Here is a 17579-nt window from a genome sequence, read left to right as displayed (position 1 = left end):
TTCGGCGGTGGAAAGAGCGACCGAATTTTGCTTCTTTGAAGCCCAAGACACCAAGGATCTTCCCAAGAACTGGCAAGTCCCCGATGTGCTCTTCCTATTGATTTTGCACCCCGCCCAATCAGCATCCGAATAACCAAGTAAATCAAATGTGGATCCCCGGGGGTACCAAAGCCCAAACTTAGGGGTATAAGCCAAATATCTCAAGATTCGTTTTACGGCCGTAAGGTGTGATTCCTTAGGGTCGGATTGGAATCTTGCACACATGCAAACGGAAAGCATAATGTCCGGTCGAGATGCACATAAATAAAGCAATGAACCAATCATCGACCGGTATACCTTTTGATCCACGGACTTACCTCCCGTGTCGAGGTCGAGATGCCCATTAGTTCCCATGGGTGTCTTGATGGGTTTGGCATCCTTCATCCCAAACTTAGCAAGAATGTCTTGAGTGTACTTCGTTTGGCTAATGAAGGTGCCCTCTCGGAGTTGCTTGACTTGGAATCCTAGAAAATACTTCAACTCCCCCATCATCGACATCTCGAATTTCTGTGTCATGATCCTACTAAACTCTTCACATGTAGACTCGTTAGTAGACCCAAATATAATATCATCAACATAAATTTGGCATACAAACAAGTCATTTTCAAGAGTTTTAGTAAAGAGTGTAGGATCGGCCTTGCCAACTTTGAAGCCATTAGCAATAAGGAAATCTCTTAGGCATTCATACCATGCTCTTGGGGCTTGCTTGAGCCCATAAAGCGCCTTAGAGAGCCTATAGACATGGTTAGGGTACTCACTGTCTTCAAAGCCGGGAGGTTGCTCAACATAGACCTCTTCCTTGATTGGTCCGTTGAGGAAGGCACTTTTCACGTCCATTTGATAGAGCTTAAAGCCATGGTAAGTAGCATAGGCCAATAATATGCGAATTGACTCAAGCCTAGCTACGGGTGCATAGGTTTCACCAAAATCCAAACCTTCGACTTGTGAATACCCTTTGGCCACGAGTCGAGCTTTGTTCCTTGTCACCACACCATGCTCATCTTGCTTGTTGCGGAAGACCCATTTGGTTCCTACAACATTTTGGTTAGGACGTGGAACTAAATGCCATACCTCGTTCCTCGTGAAATTGTTGAGCTCCTCTTGCATCGCCACCACCCAATCCGAATCTTGGAGAGCTTCCTCTACCCTGTGTGGCTCAATGGAGGAAACAAAAGAGTAATGTTCACAAAAATGAGCAACCCGAGATCGAGTAGTTACCCCCTTATGAATGTCGCCGAGGATGGTGTCGACGGGGTGATCTCGTTGGATTGCTTGGTGGACTCTTGGGTGTGGCGGTCTTGGTTCTTCCTCATCCTCCTTTTCTTGATCATTTGTATCTCCCCCTTGATCATTGCTATCATCTTGAGGTGGCTCGTCTTCTTGATTTTGCTCTTCATCATTTTGAGCCTCATCCTCATTTTGAGTTGGTGGAGATGCTTGCATGGAGGAGGATGGTTGATCTTGTGTACTTGGAGGCTCTTCGGATTCCTTAGGACACACATCCCCGATGGACATGTTCCTTAGCGCGATACATGGAGCCTGTTCTTCACCTATCTCATCAGGATCAACTTGCTCCACTTGAGAGCTGTTAGTTTCATCAAACACAACGTCACAAGAGACTTCAACTAGTCCAGTGGACTTGTTAAAGACCCTATATGCCCTTGTGTTTGAGTCATAACCAAGTAAAAAGCCTTCTACAGTTTTAGGAGCAAATTTTGATTTTCTACCTCTTTTAATAAGAATGAAGCATTTGCTACCAAAAACTCTAAAATATGAAATGTTGGGCTTTTTACCGGTTAGGAGTTCATATGATGTCTTCTTGAGGATTCGGTGAAGATATAACCGGTTGATGGCGTAGCAGGCGGTGTTGACCGCTTCGGCCCAAAACCGGTCCGGTGTCTTGTACTCATCAAGCATGGTTCTTGCCATGTCCAATAGAGTTCGATTCTTCCTCTCCACTACACCATTTTGTTGTGGCGTGTAGGGAGAAGAGAACTCATGCTTGATGCCCTCCTCCTCAAGGAAGCTTTCAATTTGAGAGTTCTTGAACTCCGTCCCGTTGTCGCTTCTTATTTTCTTGATCCTCAAGCCGAACTCATTTTGAGCTCGTCTCAAGAATCCCTTTAAGGTCTCTTGGGTTTGAGATTTTTCCTGTAAAAAGAATACCCAAGTGAAGCGAGAATAATCATCCACAATAACTAGACAGTACTTACTCCCACCGATGCTTTTGTAAGCGATCGGGCCGAATAGATCCATGTGTAGGAGCTCTAGCGGCCTGTCAGTCGTCATTATGTTCTTGTGTGGATGATGAGTGCCAACTTGCTTCCCTGCTTGGCATGCGCTACAAATCCTGTCTTTCTCAAAATGAACATTGGTTAGTCCTAAAATGTGCTCTCCCTTTAGAAGCTTATGAAGATTCTTCATCCCAACATGGGCTAGTCGGCGGTGCCAGAGCCAACCCATGTTAGTCTTAGCAATTAAACATGTGTCGAGCTCAGCTCTATCAAAATCTACTAAGTATAGCTGACCCTCTAACACACCCTTAAATGCTATTGAATCATCACTTCTTCTAAAGACAGTGACACCTATATCAGTAAAAAGACAGTTGTAGCCCATTTGACATAATTGGGAAACAGAAAGCAAGTTGTAATCTAATGAATCAACAAGAAAAACATTGGAAATGGAATGGTCAGGTGAAATAGCAATTTTACCCAAACCTTTGACCAACCCTTGATTTCCATCCCCGAATGTGATAGCTCGTTGGGGATCTTTGTTTTTCTCATATGAGGAGAACATCCTTTTCTCCCCGGTCATGTGGTTTGTGCACCCGCTGTCGAGTATCCAACTTGAGCCCCCGGATGCATAAACCTACAAAACAAATTTAGTTCTTGACTTTAGGTACCCAAACTGTTTTGGGTCCTTTGGCATTAGATACAAGAACTTTGGGTACCCAAACACAAGTCTTGGAACCCTTGTGCTTGCCCCCAACAAATTTGGCAACTACCTTGCCGGATTTGCTAGTAAGTACATAAGATGCATCAAAAGTTTTAAATGAAATGGCATGATCATTTGATGCATTAGGAGTTTTCTTTCTAGGTAACTTGGCACGGGTTGGTTGCCTAGAGCTAGATGTCTCACCCTTATACATAAAAGCATGGTTAGGGCCAGAGTGAGACTTCCTAGAGTGAATTCTCCTAATTTTGCTCTCGGGATAACCGGCAGGGTACAAAATGTAACCCTCGTTATCCTGAGGCATGGGAGCCTTGCCCTTGACAAAGTTAGACAAATTTTTAGGTGGGGCATTAAGTTTGACATTGTCTCCCCTTTGGAAGCCAATGCCATCTTTGATGCCAGGACGTCTCCCATTATAGAGCATGCTTCTAGCCAATTTAAATTTTTCATTTTCTAAGTCATGCTCTCTAATCTTAGCATTTAGTTGAGCTATGTGATCATTTTGTTTATTAATTAAGGCTAGGTGATCATGGATAGCATCAACATTAATATCTCTACATCTAGTACAAATGGAAATATGCTCAACATTAGATGTAGAGGGTTTGCAAGATTTTAGTTCAACAACCTTAGCATGCAACATATCATTTTTAGTTCTAAGGTCGGAAATAGTAGCATTGCAAACATCAAAATCCTTAGCCTTAGCAATTAGTTTCTCATTCTCATTTCTAAGGCTAGCAATGGAAACATTTAACTCATCAATCCTAGCAAGTAAATCAACATTATCATTTCTAGGATCAATGCAAACATGAGAATCTACCTTAGCAATTAATTTAGCATTTTCACTTCTAAGGTTGGCAATAGTGTCATGGCACATGCTTAGCTCACTAGATAATTTGTTACATTTTTCTACTTCTAGAGCATAAGCATTTTTAACCTTGACATGTTTCTTATTCTCCTTGATTAGGAAGTCCTCTTGGGAGTCCAAGAGATCATCCTTTTCATGGATGGCACTAATTAGTTCATTTAATTTTTCCTTTTGTTCCATGTTAAGGTTAGCAAAAAGAATGCGCAAGTTATCCTCCTCATTTTTGTCATCATCCTCATCACTAGATGTTTCATATTTAGTGGAGGACCTTGATTTTACCTTCTTTTTGCCGTCCTTGGCCATGAGACACTTGTGGCCGACGTTGGGGAAGAGAAGGCCCTTGGTGACGGCGATGTTGGCGGCGTCCTCGTCGTCGGAGGAGTCGCTTGAGCTTTCGTCGGAGTCCCACTCCCGACAAACATGGGCATCGCCGCCCTTCTTCTTGTAGTATTTCTTCTTCTCCTTTCTTCTTCCCTTCTTGTCGTCGCCCCTGTCACTGTCACTAGACATAGGACATTTTGCAATGAAGTGACCGGGCTTACCACACTTGTAGCAAACCTTCTTGGAACGAGGTTTGTAGTCCTTCCCCTTCCGTTGCTTGAGGATTTGCCTAAAGCTTTTGATGATTAGGGCCATCTCCTCATTGTCGAGCTTGGAGGCGTCAATTGGTTGTCTATTTGGTGTAGACTCCTCCTTCTTCTCTTCCGTTGCCTTAAAGGCCACTGGTTGCGCCTCGGAGGTGGAAGGCTCGTCAAGCTCGTTGATCTTCTTGGAGCCCTTAATCATGCATTCAAAACTCACAAAATTCCCGATAACTTCCTCGGGGGTCATTAGTGGATATCTAGGATTCCCACGAATTAATTGTACTTGAGTGGGGTTAAGGAAAATAAGAGCTCTTAGAATAACCTTAACCACTTCGTGGTCATCCCATTTTGTGCTCCCGAGGTTGCGCACTTGGTTCACCAAGGTCTTGAGCCGGTTGTACATGTCTTGTGGCTCCTCCCCTTGGCGAAGACGGAAGCGACCGAGCTCCCCCTCGATCGTTTCCCGCTTGGTGATCTTGGTGAGTTCATCACCCTCGTGCGCCGTCTTGAGTAGGTCCCAAATCTCCTTGGCGTTCTTCAATCCTTGTACTTTGTTGTATTCCTCCTTGCTTAGGGAGGCAAGGAGGATGGTTGCGGCTTGGGAGTTGAAGTGCTCGATTTGGGCCACTTCGTCCGTGTCATAGTCCTCATCCCCTATTGATGGTACCTGTACACCATACTCAACAACATCCCATATTCTTTTGTGGAGAGAGGTTAGATGAAATCGCATCAAATTACTCCACATAGCATAATCTTCACCATTAAAAGTTGGTGGTTTGCCTAATGGGACGGAAAGTAAAGGTGTATGTTTTGGAATGCGAGGGTAGCGTAGGGGGATCTTACTATACTTCTTGCGCTCTTGGCGCTTAGAGGTGACGGAGGGCGCATCGGAGTCGGAGGTAGAAGTTGATGAAGTGTCGGTCTCGTAGTAGACCACCTTCCTCATCCTCTTGTGCTTGTCGCCTTTCCGATGCGGCTTGTGGGAAGAAGACTTTTCCTTCTTCTCTTTGTGGTGAGAAGAAGATTTCTTCTCCTTCCCTTTGTTTGAGGAGCTCTTCTTCTTCTCCCTCCTTTTGGTGCGGGACTCTTCCGATGAAGTGCTCCCGTAGCTTGTAGTGGGCTTTTCGCCGGTCTCCATCTCCTTCTTGGCGTGATCTCCCGACATTACTTCGAGCGGTTAGGCTCTAATGAAGCACCGGGCTCTGATACCAATTGATAGTCGCCTAGAGGGGGGGGGGTGAATAGGGCGAAACTGAAATTTACAAAAATAATCACAACTACAAGCCGGGGTTAGCGTTAGTAATAATAAATGAGTCCGCACGAGAGGGCGCAAAACAAATCGCAAGCAAATAAGGAGAGTGACATGTGGATTTGTTTTACCGAGGTTCGGTTCTTGCAAACCTACTCCCCGTTGAGGAGGCCACAAAGGCCGGGTCTCTTTCAACCCTTCCCTCTCTCAAACGGTCCCTCGGACCGAGTGAGCTTTCCTTCTTCTCAATCAACCGGGAACAAAACTTCCCCGCAAGGGCCACCACACAATCGGTGCCTCTTGCCTCGGTTACAATTGAGTGTTGATCACAAGAGCAAAAGAGAAAGAAAGAATGCGATCCAAGCGCAAGAGCTCAAAAGAACACGGCAAATCTCTCTCGCTAGTCACTAAAGGCTTGAGTGGAATTGGAGAGGATTTGATCTCTTTGTATGTGTCTAGAATTGAGTGCCTAGCTCTTGTAAGTGGTTAGAAGTTGGAAAACTTGGATGGCCATGAATGTGGGGTGGTTGGGGTATTTATAGCCCCAACCACCAAACTTGACCGTTGGCTGGAGGCTTCTGTTCGATGGCGCACCGGACAGTCCGGTGCACACCGGACAGTCCGGTGCCCCTGCCACGTCACCACTGCCGTTGGATTCTAGCCGTTGGAGCTTCTGACTTGTGGGCCCGCCTGGGTGTCCGGTGCACACCGGACATGCACTGTTTGATGTCCGGTGCATCGGTATGGGCAGCCCTGACGTCTGCGCGCGCTGCGCGCGCATTTAATGCTGCGCAGGGAGCCGTTGGCGCCGCAGAGAGCCGTTGCTCCGCTGGCACACCGGACAGTCCGGTGCACACCGGACAGTCCGGTGAATTATAGCGGAGCGGCTGTCGTGAAAACCCGAGGATGACGAGTTCCGGAGGCCGCGGTTCGTTGGCGCACCGGACATGTCCGGTGCACACCGGACAGTCCGGTGAATTATAGCGCGCCGGCTTCCGAGAATTCCCGAGAGTGAAGAGTTGGAGTCTGAGTCCCCTGGTGCACCGGACAGGTACTGTTCACTGTCCGGTGGCACACCGGACAGTCCGGTGCGCCAGACCAGGGGTGCCCTCGGTTGCCCCTTTGCTCCTTTATTGAATCCAAAACTTGGTCTTTTTATTGGCTGAGTGTGAACCTTTTACACCTGTATAATCTATACACTTGGGCAAACTAGTTAGTCCAAAGATTTGTGTTGGGCAATTCAACCACCAAAATTATATAGGAACTAGGTGTAAGCCTAATTCCCTCTCACTTAGCCTTTGGGTGAGACGGGGGTGCGCCTGTTGACAAAGAGGACCCTCGGGCGAGGCGTGAATTTGCCCGGGACTATTGTCTGCGCCCGAGGCTGGGCTCGGACGAGGCGAGGTCGTGTCCTACGAGGCCCTGACTTGAACCGTGCTCATTAGTTGTTGATGGTTTGTTCCGAAGATGTTTTTCGGCTAGGTTAAGGAGCATTGGGGGTACCCCTAATTACGGTCCCCGACAACATGTAACTGATATTGTTCTCAAAAAATAACTGATATGTTCTCAAATATTTTAATACTTTTTGTAGTTTAATTACATAACAATTGTATATAAAAAATTGACTGTACAACATTTTTCATCATTAAAAGCTAGGTTGGAAATTAAAATCTCCTTGGAATCTCCATCATTTTCCAAGATGAGGGGGTGTTTGGTTTTTAGGGACTAATTTTTAGTTCCTCTATCTTATTCTATTTTAGTTCATATAAATTGTTAAATACGGAAAGTTTTCGTATTGGCAATTTAGGGACTAAAATAAAGTGGCTAAAAATTAGTCCCTAGAAACCAAACACTTTCTAGTAATATTCGGCAGTGATATTTGAATAAGACATTTTTATATGTGGGTTTTTTTCTCCTTGTGTTTAGCCCATTGCTTCTGAAAGGTAAAGACAATTTGTCGGGAAAGGAAAACATCTTTCAAAAAAAAAAGTGTGCCAACCAACATCCTCAAAGGGGGACGTTATTCTATCCACGCTCAATGCACGTGACGACAAGATGCGGCAGTGGTTTTCTTCTCATTGTTACCGCTAATCACGTGGACAGGTAATCATGGCTTGCTAACACATTTTAGAGTCCCACTTCCAATCAGCGGAGGGCTAAAACGAAGTAATCCGCCCCTAGATTAATTGGTGGCTTACTGGCTTGCTTTCTAGTCTCCGGCACAAGATTCCCTCTCCAGCGGCGCACCACCGCTACCATCCTCCGACCCCCAACCCGAACCCGCCATGTCACCGGCGCCGTCGCGCCCCCGCATCCGTCCGTGGCTGGTGGTGGGTGACCTGGCACTGGCGGCCGCGTGGGTTTGCGCGGGCGCGCTGGTCAAGCTGCTCGTTTACGGCGGACTCGGCCTCGGGGGACGGCCCGAGGCCGAGGCCGTCAAGGTCTCGCTCTCCCTCGTATACATGTTCCTCTTCGCCTGGCTCGAGGCTGCCTCGGGTGGGGCCTCCTACAATCCGCTCACCGTCCTCGCCGCTGCGCTCGCCTCCCACGGCGGACCCGCCGTGTACCTGTTCACCGCGTTCGCGCGAATCCCAGCTCAGGTGATGTTCCTGTACTACACCGCGATCGGGATCTGTGTCGTGCTTCTATTTGCTGGAATTGGTCTTCGGTCAATCGGTGGTGTGTATTTACTAATGAAGCTTATAACACTAACACCATCTGGTAATTTGGTTGAATGTGGTTGATCAACAAAGATTGGCCTAGGTATTGAACTGGATAAGAAACTGAGCGGTCACCACTAGACACTAGTTATATAATTTGGTTCTCTCAAAATTAATCCAGTGTACTTCTAAAAAGAGAAAACGCACAAGTCTAGCTATCATTACCATAAATACTAAGGATACTAAGGGGGTGTTTGAATGCACTAGAGATAATAGTTAGCTAAATTTAGCTAGAGATATTCAAACACACTAGCTAATAGTTCAGCTATTAGCTATTTTTAGTAAATTAGCTACTAGTTAGCTAACTATTTATTAGCTAGCTAATTCTACCAGTATATTTTTAGCTAACTAACTATTAGCTTTAGTGCATTCAAACACCCCCTAATACTATTGTAGCATTCATTCATCGCAACATGGCTGATTCCATAAGCCATTATCTTTGTCACTGTGTCTGAAAGTCTGAAACTCACAGTATACAGTAATGGACATTTCCTTTTTAATCCCGTCAACTGCTATGACTGTTTATTTATGGATACGGATCTGTGTGTTTGTCTGTTAAATTTTGTCGTATTCGCCATGACTATCAGGTGATTGGGGCGGTTCTTGGAGTAAAGCTCATTCAAGTAACTTTCCCTAATGTGGGTAAAGGAGCCCGCTTAAGTGTTGGTGCTCATCATGGTGCGTTAGCTGAAGGCTTAGCAACTTTCATGGTTGTTATGGTATCGGTGACCCTGAAAAAGAAGGAGATGAAAAGTTTCTTTATGAAGACATGGATCACAAGCATTTGGAAGAACACAATTCATCTCCTTAGCTCGGATATAACTGGAGGGATTATGAACCCTGCATCTGTAAGTCTTACACATGAGGCATGCACATGTTTAATACACAAATGAACCTTTTGGATTTGAATGTTTGTTCCTTATGAATCAAACTGAAAAAAGGGCAGACCTTGTGGGGTTTGGGAAAGGGATATATCGAAATAAGTCTTCTCCCTACAAATGTGGAGAAGCTCCTTCGAACCTGTGACCCGGTGATTCAGCTCTCATCGCTGCACCAGGCCTGCCCAACACCAAATTTGTTATGATTCCAACATTGTGTGCACCCTCTTAGTTTGCATACTGATATATTTATACCCATGTATTATCACATCATATTATGATTGATCGAGTTATGCACTCTTCTCTTTGGCACATGCAAATAGTATGTGATCTTGTAGTTGCCAGGTGGATCATGCAGCAGAACAGTTTATATGATGGTGTGCCTTATAAGATGTAGTGCATATTCTTTTTTATGTTAAGTTTGTTCTGCAACAGTCATTGTAGATTATGACAACTGGCTTCATGATAAGATGTTTGCTCGTATTATACCTGACGTTCATTGTTTGTCTTGGTTCATGCAATTCTTGAAAATTAGTAACTCAAATTCATTTTTCTGATTATTGCATGTTCTGGTACATATACGCTTCTAGGCTTTTGCTTGGGCGTATGCTCGAGGAGATCATACAACATTTGACCACCTACTGGTATATTGGCTGGCGCCCCTGCAAGCAACCCTGCTGGGAGTATGGGCGGTGACCTTCTTCACTAAACCGAAGAAGATCAAGGAGCAAAAGGTAGATGAAAACAAGATAAAGAAGGAATAGACTATTCTTGAATTAGAGCTAGAGCTTCATACCATCTTCTTAGTCAGATAACTTGTGGCTACACACAAGGCGAAATGTTTCGAAGCTAATCTAAGAAATGGCAACCTATCATGGTCAGCTTCTGTGAAGTCTCCTTGATGTGTATTCCTTGTATCTGGCTTAGCTTAGATTGTGCAGAAGCTTGTAAGCAACTGCTCCAGGCTTCCATTCAAGACATTGTCGTATTGGAAACAGTATATATGGAAGCTAAAGCTTCTCAGAGTTGACTCACAACCTACACTAATGTTCCACAGCATTGTTGAAAGTATCTTGAGTTCCATTATCTATGATAATGGGAAATTGCAGGTCTCATCTAGTTTCCAGGAAAACGAACCACCAGTCTGCGCTGTGAATGATCGATTGAAATATTTTCTGATGCATATTTCTGGAAGGTCCTTAGAATCCTGCAAATCCTTTGAAATTTGGCAAGGACATTCCTGGATTTCTGGTGAAGGTCTATATACCTGCCAGCTGCAACAGTGCATAAAAAATAACAGCAAGACATCCAAGTACCCGAAGCTGTTCGTTGGTCTTCGATCGAGAACTGGTCCGATGCCAAACTTTCGGTAATCATCTGATTGCGGCATCGCACTGATATTTGAGGATAACAATCTCTATTTGATTGTGCAAAAAGTGAGGTTGTACTCAAAATTAGAATATTGAAGCTGTGTTTCCCCTCTATGATAAGTTGATAATAAGACAGATAGTAATCACTCGCTGTCGGCAGAAGTTACACATCATGGACCTTACATTGCAAATTGCAATCATGCATATAAGCATGGACATGTCTGCACGACATGTGAGTAAACATGCGATTCAATCATACCGTTAAGGCATTGATCACTCATTCATCCTGGGCCTGGGGCTCACCATCATCTCCGTTGTCAGAATCCAAGGGACTGAAAAACTTGCCATCCAGCAGGTACGAGCCGACGGCGAGCCGCACGACCCAGACGTCCTTGGGCTTCCGCGCCATGATCCTGCTCGACCAAAACCACCATCAAGGCACTGTGTACGGTCCATCGTCATGTGCTAGAGCAACTAGCTGGTACCTTCCGACGTCGCCGGGCTTGACCTGACCGCTGTTGTGCCGGAGCGACGGCACCGACGCGGCGGTCTTGAGCATCACAGGCGCCTCGACGATGATGATCGGGGAGCCCACCTTGAGCTTCGCTTTCGTGTCGCCCGCTGCGGGCACGCCACCGCCGTTCGGCGCGCACCGGACGGCGACGCCGGCAGGACGCCGTCGTCCCAGAGAAGCTGGGACACGCCGCGGCGGTGAGATGAAGGACGAATAGACGGCAGCACTTACTGCCGCGAGCAACGGGTGCGGCATGCTATACCAAATGGAACAAACAGGCATTGTGCAGACTGTTTGTGCAGCTAGGCGCTTCAACTGCCGCTCTAATCAACGTGTGGCTCCGACGGGATGGATGAAGATGATGGGGAACTCACTTTTTTTTTGGATGAATTGAAATGTGCGTGCGTGCTTGCGCGCTGCAGTGGCGGTGGCGCCAATGACTGGGGAAACGAACGGTTGCTGCGTGTGTCGTTGCTTTTGTTCCCTTGTTATCCTTTATCCATTCGTTTAGTCTCAGCCTGAGAGAGTATGTGCTTTGCGCCGTCATCCTGAAATAGTAGTTGTCCGTACCCTAAATTAGGGATACCCCTTACTACGATGTAAAGGTATGATGTCTGCACCCCTTACTACGATGTAAAGGTATGATGTCTGCATGGCTACTCTTAACCACGTGGAGAACTGCCCCAGGAGTATTTCGTGAGCAGTTAAGGTGGCGTTCTCGGAGACGACGCCGTCAGGCCCAGAAGGCGCAAGACCCCTATGCGCACAACCCGGACCTCCGAAGTAAAGCAGCCCGGAGCCATTGGATAGGGTTCGGACCCTATCAAGTGGGCTCCGGACCACCCATAACAAGGTCCCAGGAGAGGAAGTGCCGTAACCTAGGCATAGGTCTGGTATTGACGCGTGTCAAGGCTCTATCCGGAGCGCCTCCGCTCCCCGCTCGGCTGAAGGTCTAATGCGGCCTCATGGCTGATTGTCCGTGACGTAGGCCAGCGGCGGAGCGTGACATAAGGGCTCTGAGCCGCGCGGCCTCCGCATTTATTGTGGAGGGAACACGCCGCCTGTCCACCCTTCTGACAGGTGATGTGCCCCCACGGCATTAATTGTGTTCTGTCCATTCCGCTGACAGGCGGCGCCAGGGCCACCCTGCAGACGGCGCACCTGTCCAGTCCGTTGCCGAAACATTACGCCTATGCTGCGCGGTGCACTGTACTTATCCCTTATGCGAGAAGCTTCCCCCTGCACGTCGAGACTATGCAGATCTCGGGTGTCAGGGCGCAAGAAGATTGCTCTTGCAGAAGATATTAGTAGCTACATCCGCTATGTTCCTGGGCCCATATGTCGGGGCTCAGTACTCTTGTACATGTCCCCCTTTAGCTATAAAAAGGGAGGCATGCAACGTTACAACACAAGCTCAATCTGGAGGCTTAGACCCTCAAGTTCCCACAGCAATCCAACACACAGTGGAGTAGGGTGTTACGCTCCGGCGGCCCGAACCACTCTAAACTCTCATGTGTTCATGTGCTTGATGTTCGCTTAGCAGGACAGGCAAAACGCTTAAACCCCTTCCTCATCTTAGGATTTAGGGCGGGTGCACTCCGCCACCCGGCCGGAGAATTCCCTCTCCGACAGTAGTCTATACCACTATAATTTAAACCGGGCAAAACTCACAGTTGACGCCTTTTTGGGACGCCAATTACTCAACACGAACCAGCGACGGTACTCTCTGCATAGGGGCGGACGGTCCGCAGCCTGGTGCGAGGCTAGGGTTTTCTGCCTGACGGTCGGACGGTCCGCGCGTGCGCAGGGGCGGCGGAAGATCGCCGGCGGCGCCTGGAACTCGCTCCCGGGAGGGACCCCGTCGGGGAGGAGATATCCTAGGAGATGTCTAGGCTCGGCAGGCCGACCTAGACTCCTCTAATCGACATAGAGTCGAAGAGAAGCGAAGAATTTGGGGATTGAAAGACTAACCTAGAACTAGACTAGAACTACTCCTAAGAATAAATGTAAATTATATTGATTGAAGGTTCGATTGATGATTACAAATCGGTCATATACCTCTGTATTTATAGAGGAGGGGGCTGGACCCTTTACAAACTAATCTCCCGAGCTAATTCCGTGAATTTAGCTAACAATCGTAGCACAAAACTCGGAACCCTAATATGTTCTGCGCACGCGCGGACCGTCCGACCCACAGGCGCGGACTGCCCGGACCGCGGACCGTCCGGCCTCAGGGCCGGACCGTTCGCGAGGCTCAATTCAGTGCTCAACATATGCCCCCTGCCTTTTGGAGGAGCTGAGCGAACCAAAAGCAACTAACCTGATGTGATCACATCAGCTTTCTTGGGCATCTTGCCACCTACTAGGATGGTGCGCAAGGGTCTTGGTCACGATGGTTAACCCAACGGACGTGACCTGTTTAGCTCTGATCGAACTGTCAATCCCAACACTGTCGAGCGTCGTACTGGTCCTGACCAATTCGTCATCTTATTTTCCTAATTTTCTTAGTGTTCTGGCGTAGCTCCATAGTCGACCAGGTCTTCTCCTTGTAGGTCATCTTCCTCCATGGGTGTCGGTACGTCGTTGGAGGTGTCCTGGTGTAGTGCGGACGGTCCGACCTCAGGGGTCGGACGGTCCACGTCCTGTGCGGATGATCTGGCTTTTATAGCCGGACAGTCTACCATACTTGTAGAGAGCTGCATAATTGTTGTTTTATTTTCTGTCTTTGTGTCCATTTGATTTTTCTCAACGGCCTTTGGTCTCCATCTCTTTTGTGGTGGCGGATACTGCGGATGCGTGTCATTGAATATTTTTCCGCCTCCTTTGCCCGATTCTCCTTTGCTCTGAGGCGCTGTAATTTTCGCTTTTGTGATCATGTCAATCTTGATGGGCACCATCGGGGCATGGAGTATTTTGGATCGGCTGTTTTGTTGACAGTCGTACCTTCTTTTTTGTTTGTGTTGGCCGATTCACCAAAAATCATCGTCCCTTCGTTATTTTGTTGTACGACGATATCTGTAGTTCCTATTTTAATGATGTCTCCTTTTATCATACTGTTGGAAGTTGTAGCTGTATGCCCCCTTGCTGGATTAGTTAGCCTTTGGAGCAGAGTTGTTTGGCAATCTTGTTGGGCATGTGCTCGTGGACCAGATTGAGGGGCTCTCAATCAGTCTTGTACTGGAGGCGTCAACCTGTCAAGAACAGATGTTTGGGGTGCCACTGTGGCATCCCAAATGGATATGATGGCATGCCACACATTTGATTTTGGACATATGGTGGATGTATGCATGTATATGGATATGTCATAGGTAGATATGGGGGTGGAGGTGTCCATACAGGTATGTTAGGCCTCAACTGGACAATATGACCTTCCATTTTTTCCGATTGGTGAGGTGCCCTAATCGGTCTTTCCTGACGCTGCTCATGAATGGGCGAGCGAGGTCGCCTTGCTGGCCGGTCACTGGGGCCGGCCTTCTTTTTCACATACTTGGATAATAATTGATCGAAGGTCGGGTCGGGTTTGACCAACCGACCAGCTGCCTTGAACGTGTTAGTTTTCCACGTACCTATTTCTGGTTGTCGTGGTTTGAAGGTACGTGGTCGCCGTGGCTCCTTGGCATTGTCGGACCGTCCGCTGGAACGCTACGGACCGTCTGGCGATGTTACGGACCGTCCGCGCCTGGACACCGGACTGTCCGCGATGCGCAGTATTGGTTCTCGCGCATGTCCCCTTGTCTGCACTTGCCCCCCTGAGCCGGAGGTTGTGATGGTCACTTTCAGTGTCTCCCCTCCATCAGGAGTCTTCTCGAGCACCACTTTCCTGCAAGAGATGTTGTTGTTTCCATCGGCCTCCCGTGCGTTGCCGATGATGACTTCTTTGTCTTTGCCCTTATCGGCCGTGCTGGGCCGAATTAGGACCCTTTTGCCTTTCAAGTTGATCATATTCATTGGGAAGGGCTCCGTGTCCTCCTTAAATTTCAATCGTCCCTCGTCAATGGCCGATTGGATTTGTCGTCGGAACACATTACAATCATTAGTGGCATGGGAAAATGAGTTGTGCCACACTCAATATGCGCGACGCTTTAGTTCGTCGGCGGGTGGAACAGTATAATCGATCTTAATGTTACCATTTTTTAGTAATTCATCGAATATCTTATCACATTTGCCGACATTAAATGTAAACTTAACCTCCTCCTGCCATTTCTTTTGAACTGACTGCAAGGAGGAGCAAGCCGAAGATTTGGTCTGCTCAGGCCAAACTATTTCGACAGTGTAAACTTCCTTTGGTTCATCGTCCGAACTACCTTGATTGTGTTCTTCTATATGGACATTATGATGAACCGTTTTGACTAGTTCTTTGCTTCGGCTTTCACAAGCCAAAGCTTTCTAATGTAATTGTGCTAGCGTAAAGAACTGGATGCCTTCTAATTTCTCTTTTAAATAATAGCGCAATACATCAAAGGCTATCCCCATCAGTTGTTTATCTGTTAAATGAATTTGAAAACATCGGTTTCTCGTATCCCGGAATCTCCGGATGTAATCATTATCGATTCATCTTTTTCTTGTCGTAGGGCCACTAAGTCTACTAAATCTAGCTCGTAATCGCCAGAGAAGAAATGTTCATGAAATTTTTGTTCTAAGTCTCCCCATGACAAAATGGAATTAGGAGGGAGCGTGGCATACCATGTGAATGCAGTCCCTGTTAAAGATAATGAAAATAAATGCACACAGAATGCTTCGGTGTCGGACAATTCTCCTAATTGTGCTAAGAACTGGTCTATATGCTCACGCATGCTCTTTCCTTGGTCACCCGAAAACTTTGTGAATTCGGGTATTCTGGTCCCCTGTGGGTATGGGAGACGGTCAAAATGGCTACCATAAGGTCTACGATATGACTGCCCCTCGGGGACTATACTAACTCCGAGCTTATCTCGGAACGCCCCAGCTATTTCCTCTCTTACTATATCAATGGCAGCCTGTTGGGGACTCAAGTCGGTATAATGTGTGAACAGGTATTTTCGGACTCAAGTCGGTATCACAGTAGGAGAAGCCCAAAACAATACGAAGGTTGATACAGCGCCGAAGATGTGAGCGGGAAAGCTTCGGCGTGGTAGCAGAAAATGAAACTGACTTAAAGATGAAAAGGCTATTTAGACCTCGGTGGATTACTATAGAATTATTATCAAATGTAAAGGGCATGAATGTAATTTTGTATGGGCTGTGTCCCGTGCCTATAAATAGGTGAACAGTACCCCCGTACTGTTCACGCTGATTTGGCATTTACTTTTGTGTCACACTTGTACTTTCATTCCCTTCCAAGTTGAAGGTACATTTGTAATTCGATATTATTTCTATTTCTCTGCAATAATAATAAATTGATAATAAGATATAATTATCTATGTAATCCTTCGTATTCTTTATGATTCGTTCTTCGTCATCATATGCTATGTTTATGAAGGTACGTCCTTCATAACCTTCGTCCAAAAACCATTATATCCTAAGGGAAATAATGCTTCGAAGGACGAAGGACTTTATCAATTAACATTTTCTGTGTTGTCTTGTTCTTAATTCATAGCATTTGAGAACAAGTCCCCAACATTGGCGCCCACCTCCGGTGAACTCACTTCCACTCTTTGAGTTTTCTGAACACCTTCGGCGATCATAAACCTTCGCTATGGCGCCGAAGAAAGCTTCAGCAACTGGCACTGCAGCTCTTCAACCGCTGGACCACAATCAGGAGACTGTCTCTCTTCGGGAGGCCCGAAGCCAGAAAAGGAAGGCTGTTAGCCCGACACCACCAGAGGATGAGATAGACCAAGAAATCAGAGACATGGAGATGCTTCACCAACAGGTGCAGAGGAAGAAGGAAAAGATGGCCAGGCTAGCTGAACTACAAAGGCAGATAGACGAAGCCTCTGAGGAAGTTCGTCATCTTACTCAGGATGAGCAACACCGAAGGCCTCAGCACCAAGACCTTCATCAGGAGGGTTTCCTCAATGAAGATGACTGGTATGACAATTTCCATCATGGGAATTTTGTTTTTGATGATGCTTCTCCTCTGTCCGCTGAGCTGCAGGCTACACCTTGGCCTCCGTCCTACAAGCCGCCTCAACTTCCCATATTTGATGGCCACTCAGACCCGAAGCAGTTTTTGATGAGCTACGAAGCAACAGTATCTTCGTATGGTGGCAATGCTGCAGTCATGGCCAAATCTTTTGTTATGGCTGTCAGGAGTGTTGCTCAAACCTGGTACTCCTCCCTTCGACCAGGAACGATCACTTCGTGGCAAAAGCTGAAGGACTTGCTGTTAACCAGCTTCCAAGGGTTTCAGACGAAGCCGGTCACTGCTCAAGCTCTATTCCAGTGCACCCAGGATCACGAAGAGTACCTTCAGGCGTACGTCCGGAG

At 46.9% G+C, this 17579-nt stretch overlaps 2 protein-coding genes across 2 annotated transcripts; one reads left to right on the top strand and one right to left on the bottom strand.

Annotated features, from left to right (window-relative positions):
• Positions 1-7847: 7847 nt before the first annotated feature.
• On the top strand, positions 7848-10413 carry LOC542646 (small basic membrane intrinsic protein2a). The gene is made up of 3 exons (NM_001112170.2): positions 7848-8289; positions 8997-9257; positions 9878-10413. Exons 1-3 carry the CDS (start codon positions 7975-7977, stop codon positions 10049-10051), a joined length of 750 nt encoding a protein of 249 aa, NP_001105640.1. The 5' UTR covers positions 7848-7974; the 3' UTR covers positions 10052-10413.
• Positions 10414-10723: 310 nt separating this feature from the next.
• On the bottom strand, positions 10724-11496 carry LOC100277223 (DUF3148 family protein). The gene is made up of 2 exons (NM_001351758.1): positions 11143-11496; positions 10724-11070 (listed from the first exon to the last, which is right to left on the bottom strand). The coding sequence occupies exons 1-2, from the start codon at positions 11451-11453 to the stop codon at positions 10935-10937; spliced, it is 447 nt and encodes a 148-aa protein (NP_001338687.1). The 5' UTR covers positions 11454-11496; the 3' UTR covers positions 10724-10934.
• Between the last annotated feature and the right edge of the window lie 6083 nt (positions 11497-17579).

Source organism: Zea mays, chromosome 1, assembly GCF_902167145.1.
Source record: "Zea mays cultivar B73 chromosome 1, Zm-B73-REFERENCE-NAM-5.0, whole genome shotgun sequence".
Classification (NCBI taxonomy): domain Eukaryota; kingdom Viridiplantae; phylum Streptophyta; class Magnoliopsida; order Poales; family Poaceae; genus Zea; species Zea mays.
This window is presented reverse-complemented; position numbering and strand designations above follow the sequence as displayed.

Excerpts from the sequence above, each read along its gene's own strand:
- LOC542646 (NM_001112170.2), top strand. The coding sequence starts at position 7,975 with ATGTCACCGGCGCCGTCGCGCCCCCGCATCCGTCCGTGGCTGGTGGTG. Across the intron at positions 8,290-8,996 it reads TCGCGCGAATCCCAGCTCAG|GTGATTGGGGCGGTTCTTGG; the intron begins GTGATGTTCCTG and ends CATGACTATCAG. Across the intron at positions 9,258-9,877 it reads GGATTATGAACCCTGCATCT|GCTTTTGCTTGGGCGTATGC; the intron begins GTAAGTCTTACA and ends ATACGCTTCTAG.
- LOC100277223 (NM_001351758.1), bottom strand. The coding sequence starts at position 11,453 with ATGCCTGTTTGTTCCATTTGGTATAGCATGCCGCACCCGTTGCTCGCG. Across the intron at positions 11,071-11,142 it reads AAGCCCGGCGACGTCGGAAG|GATCATGGCGCGGAAGCCCA; the intron begins GTACCAGCTAGT and ends TTGGTCGAGCAG.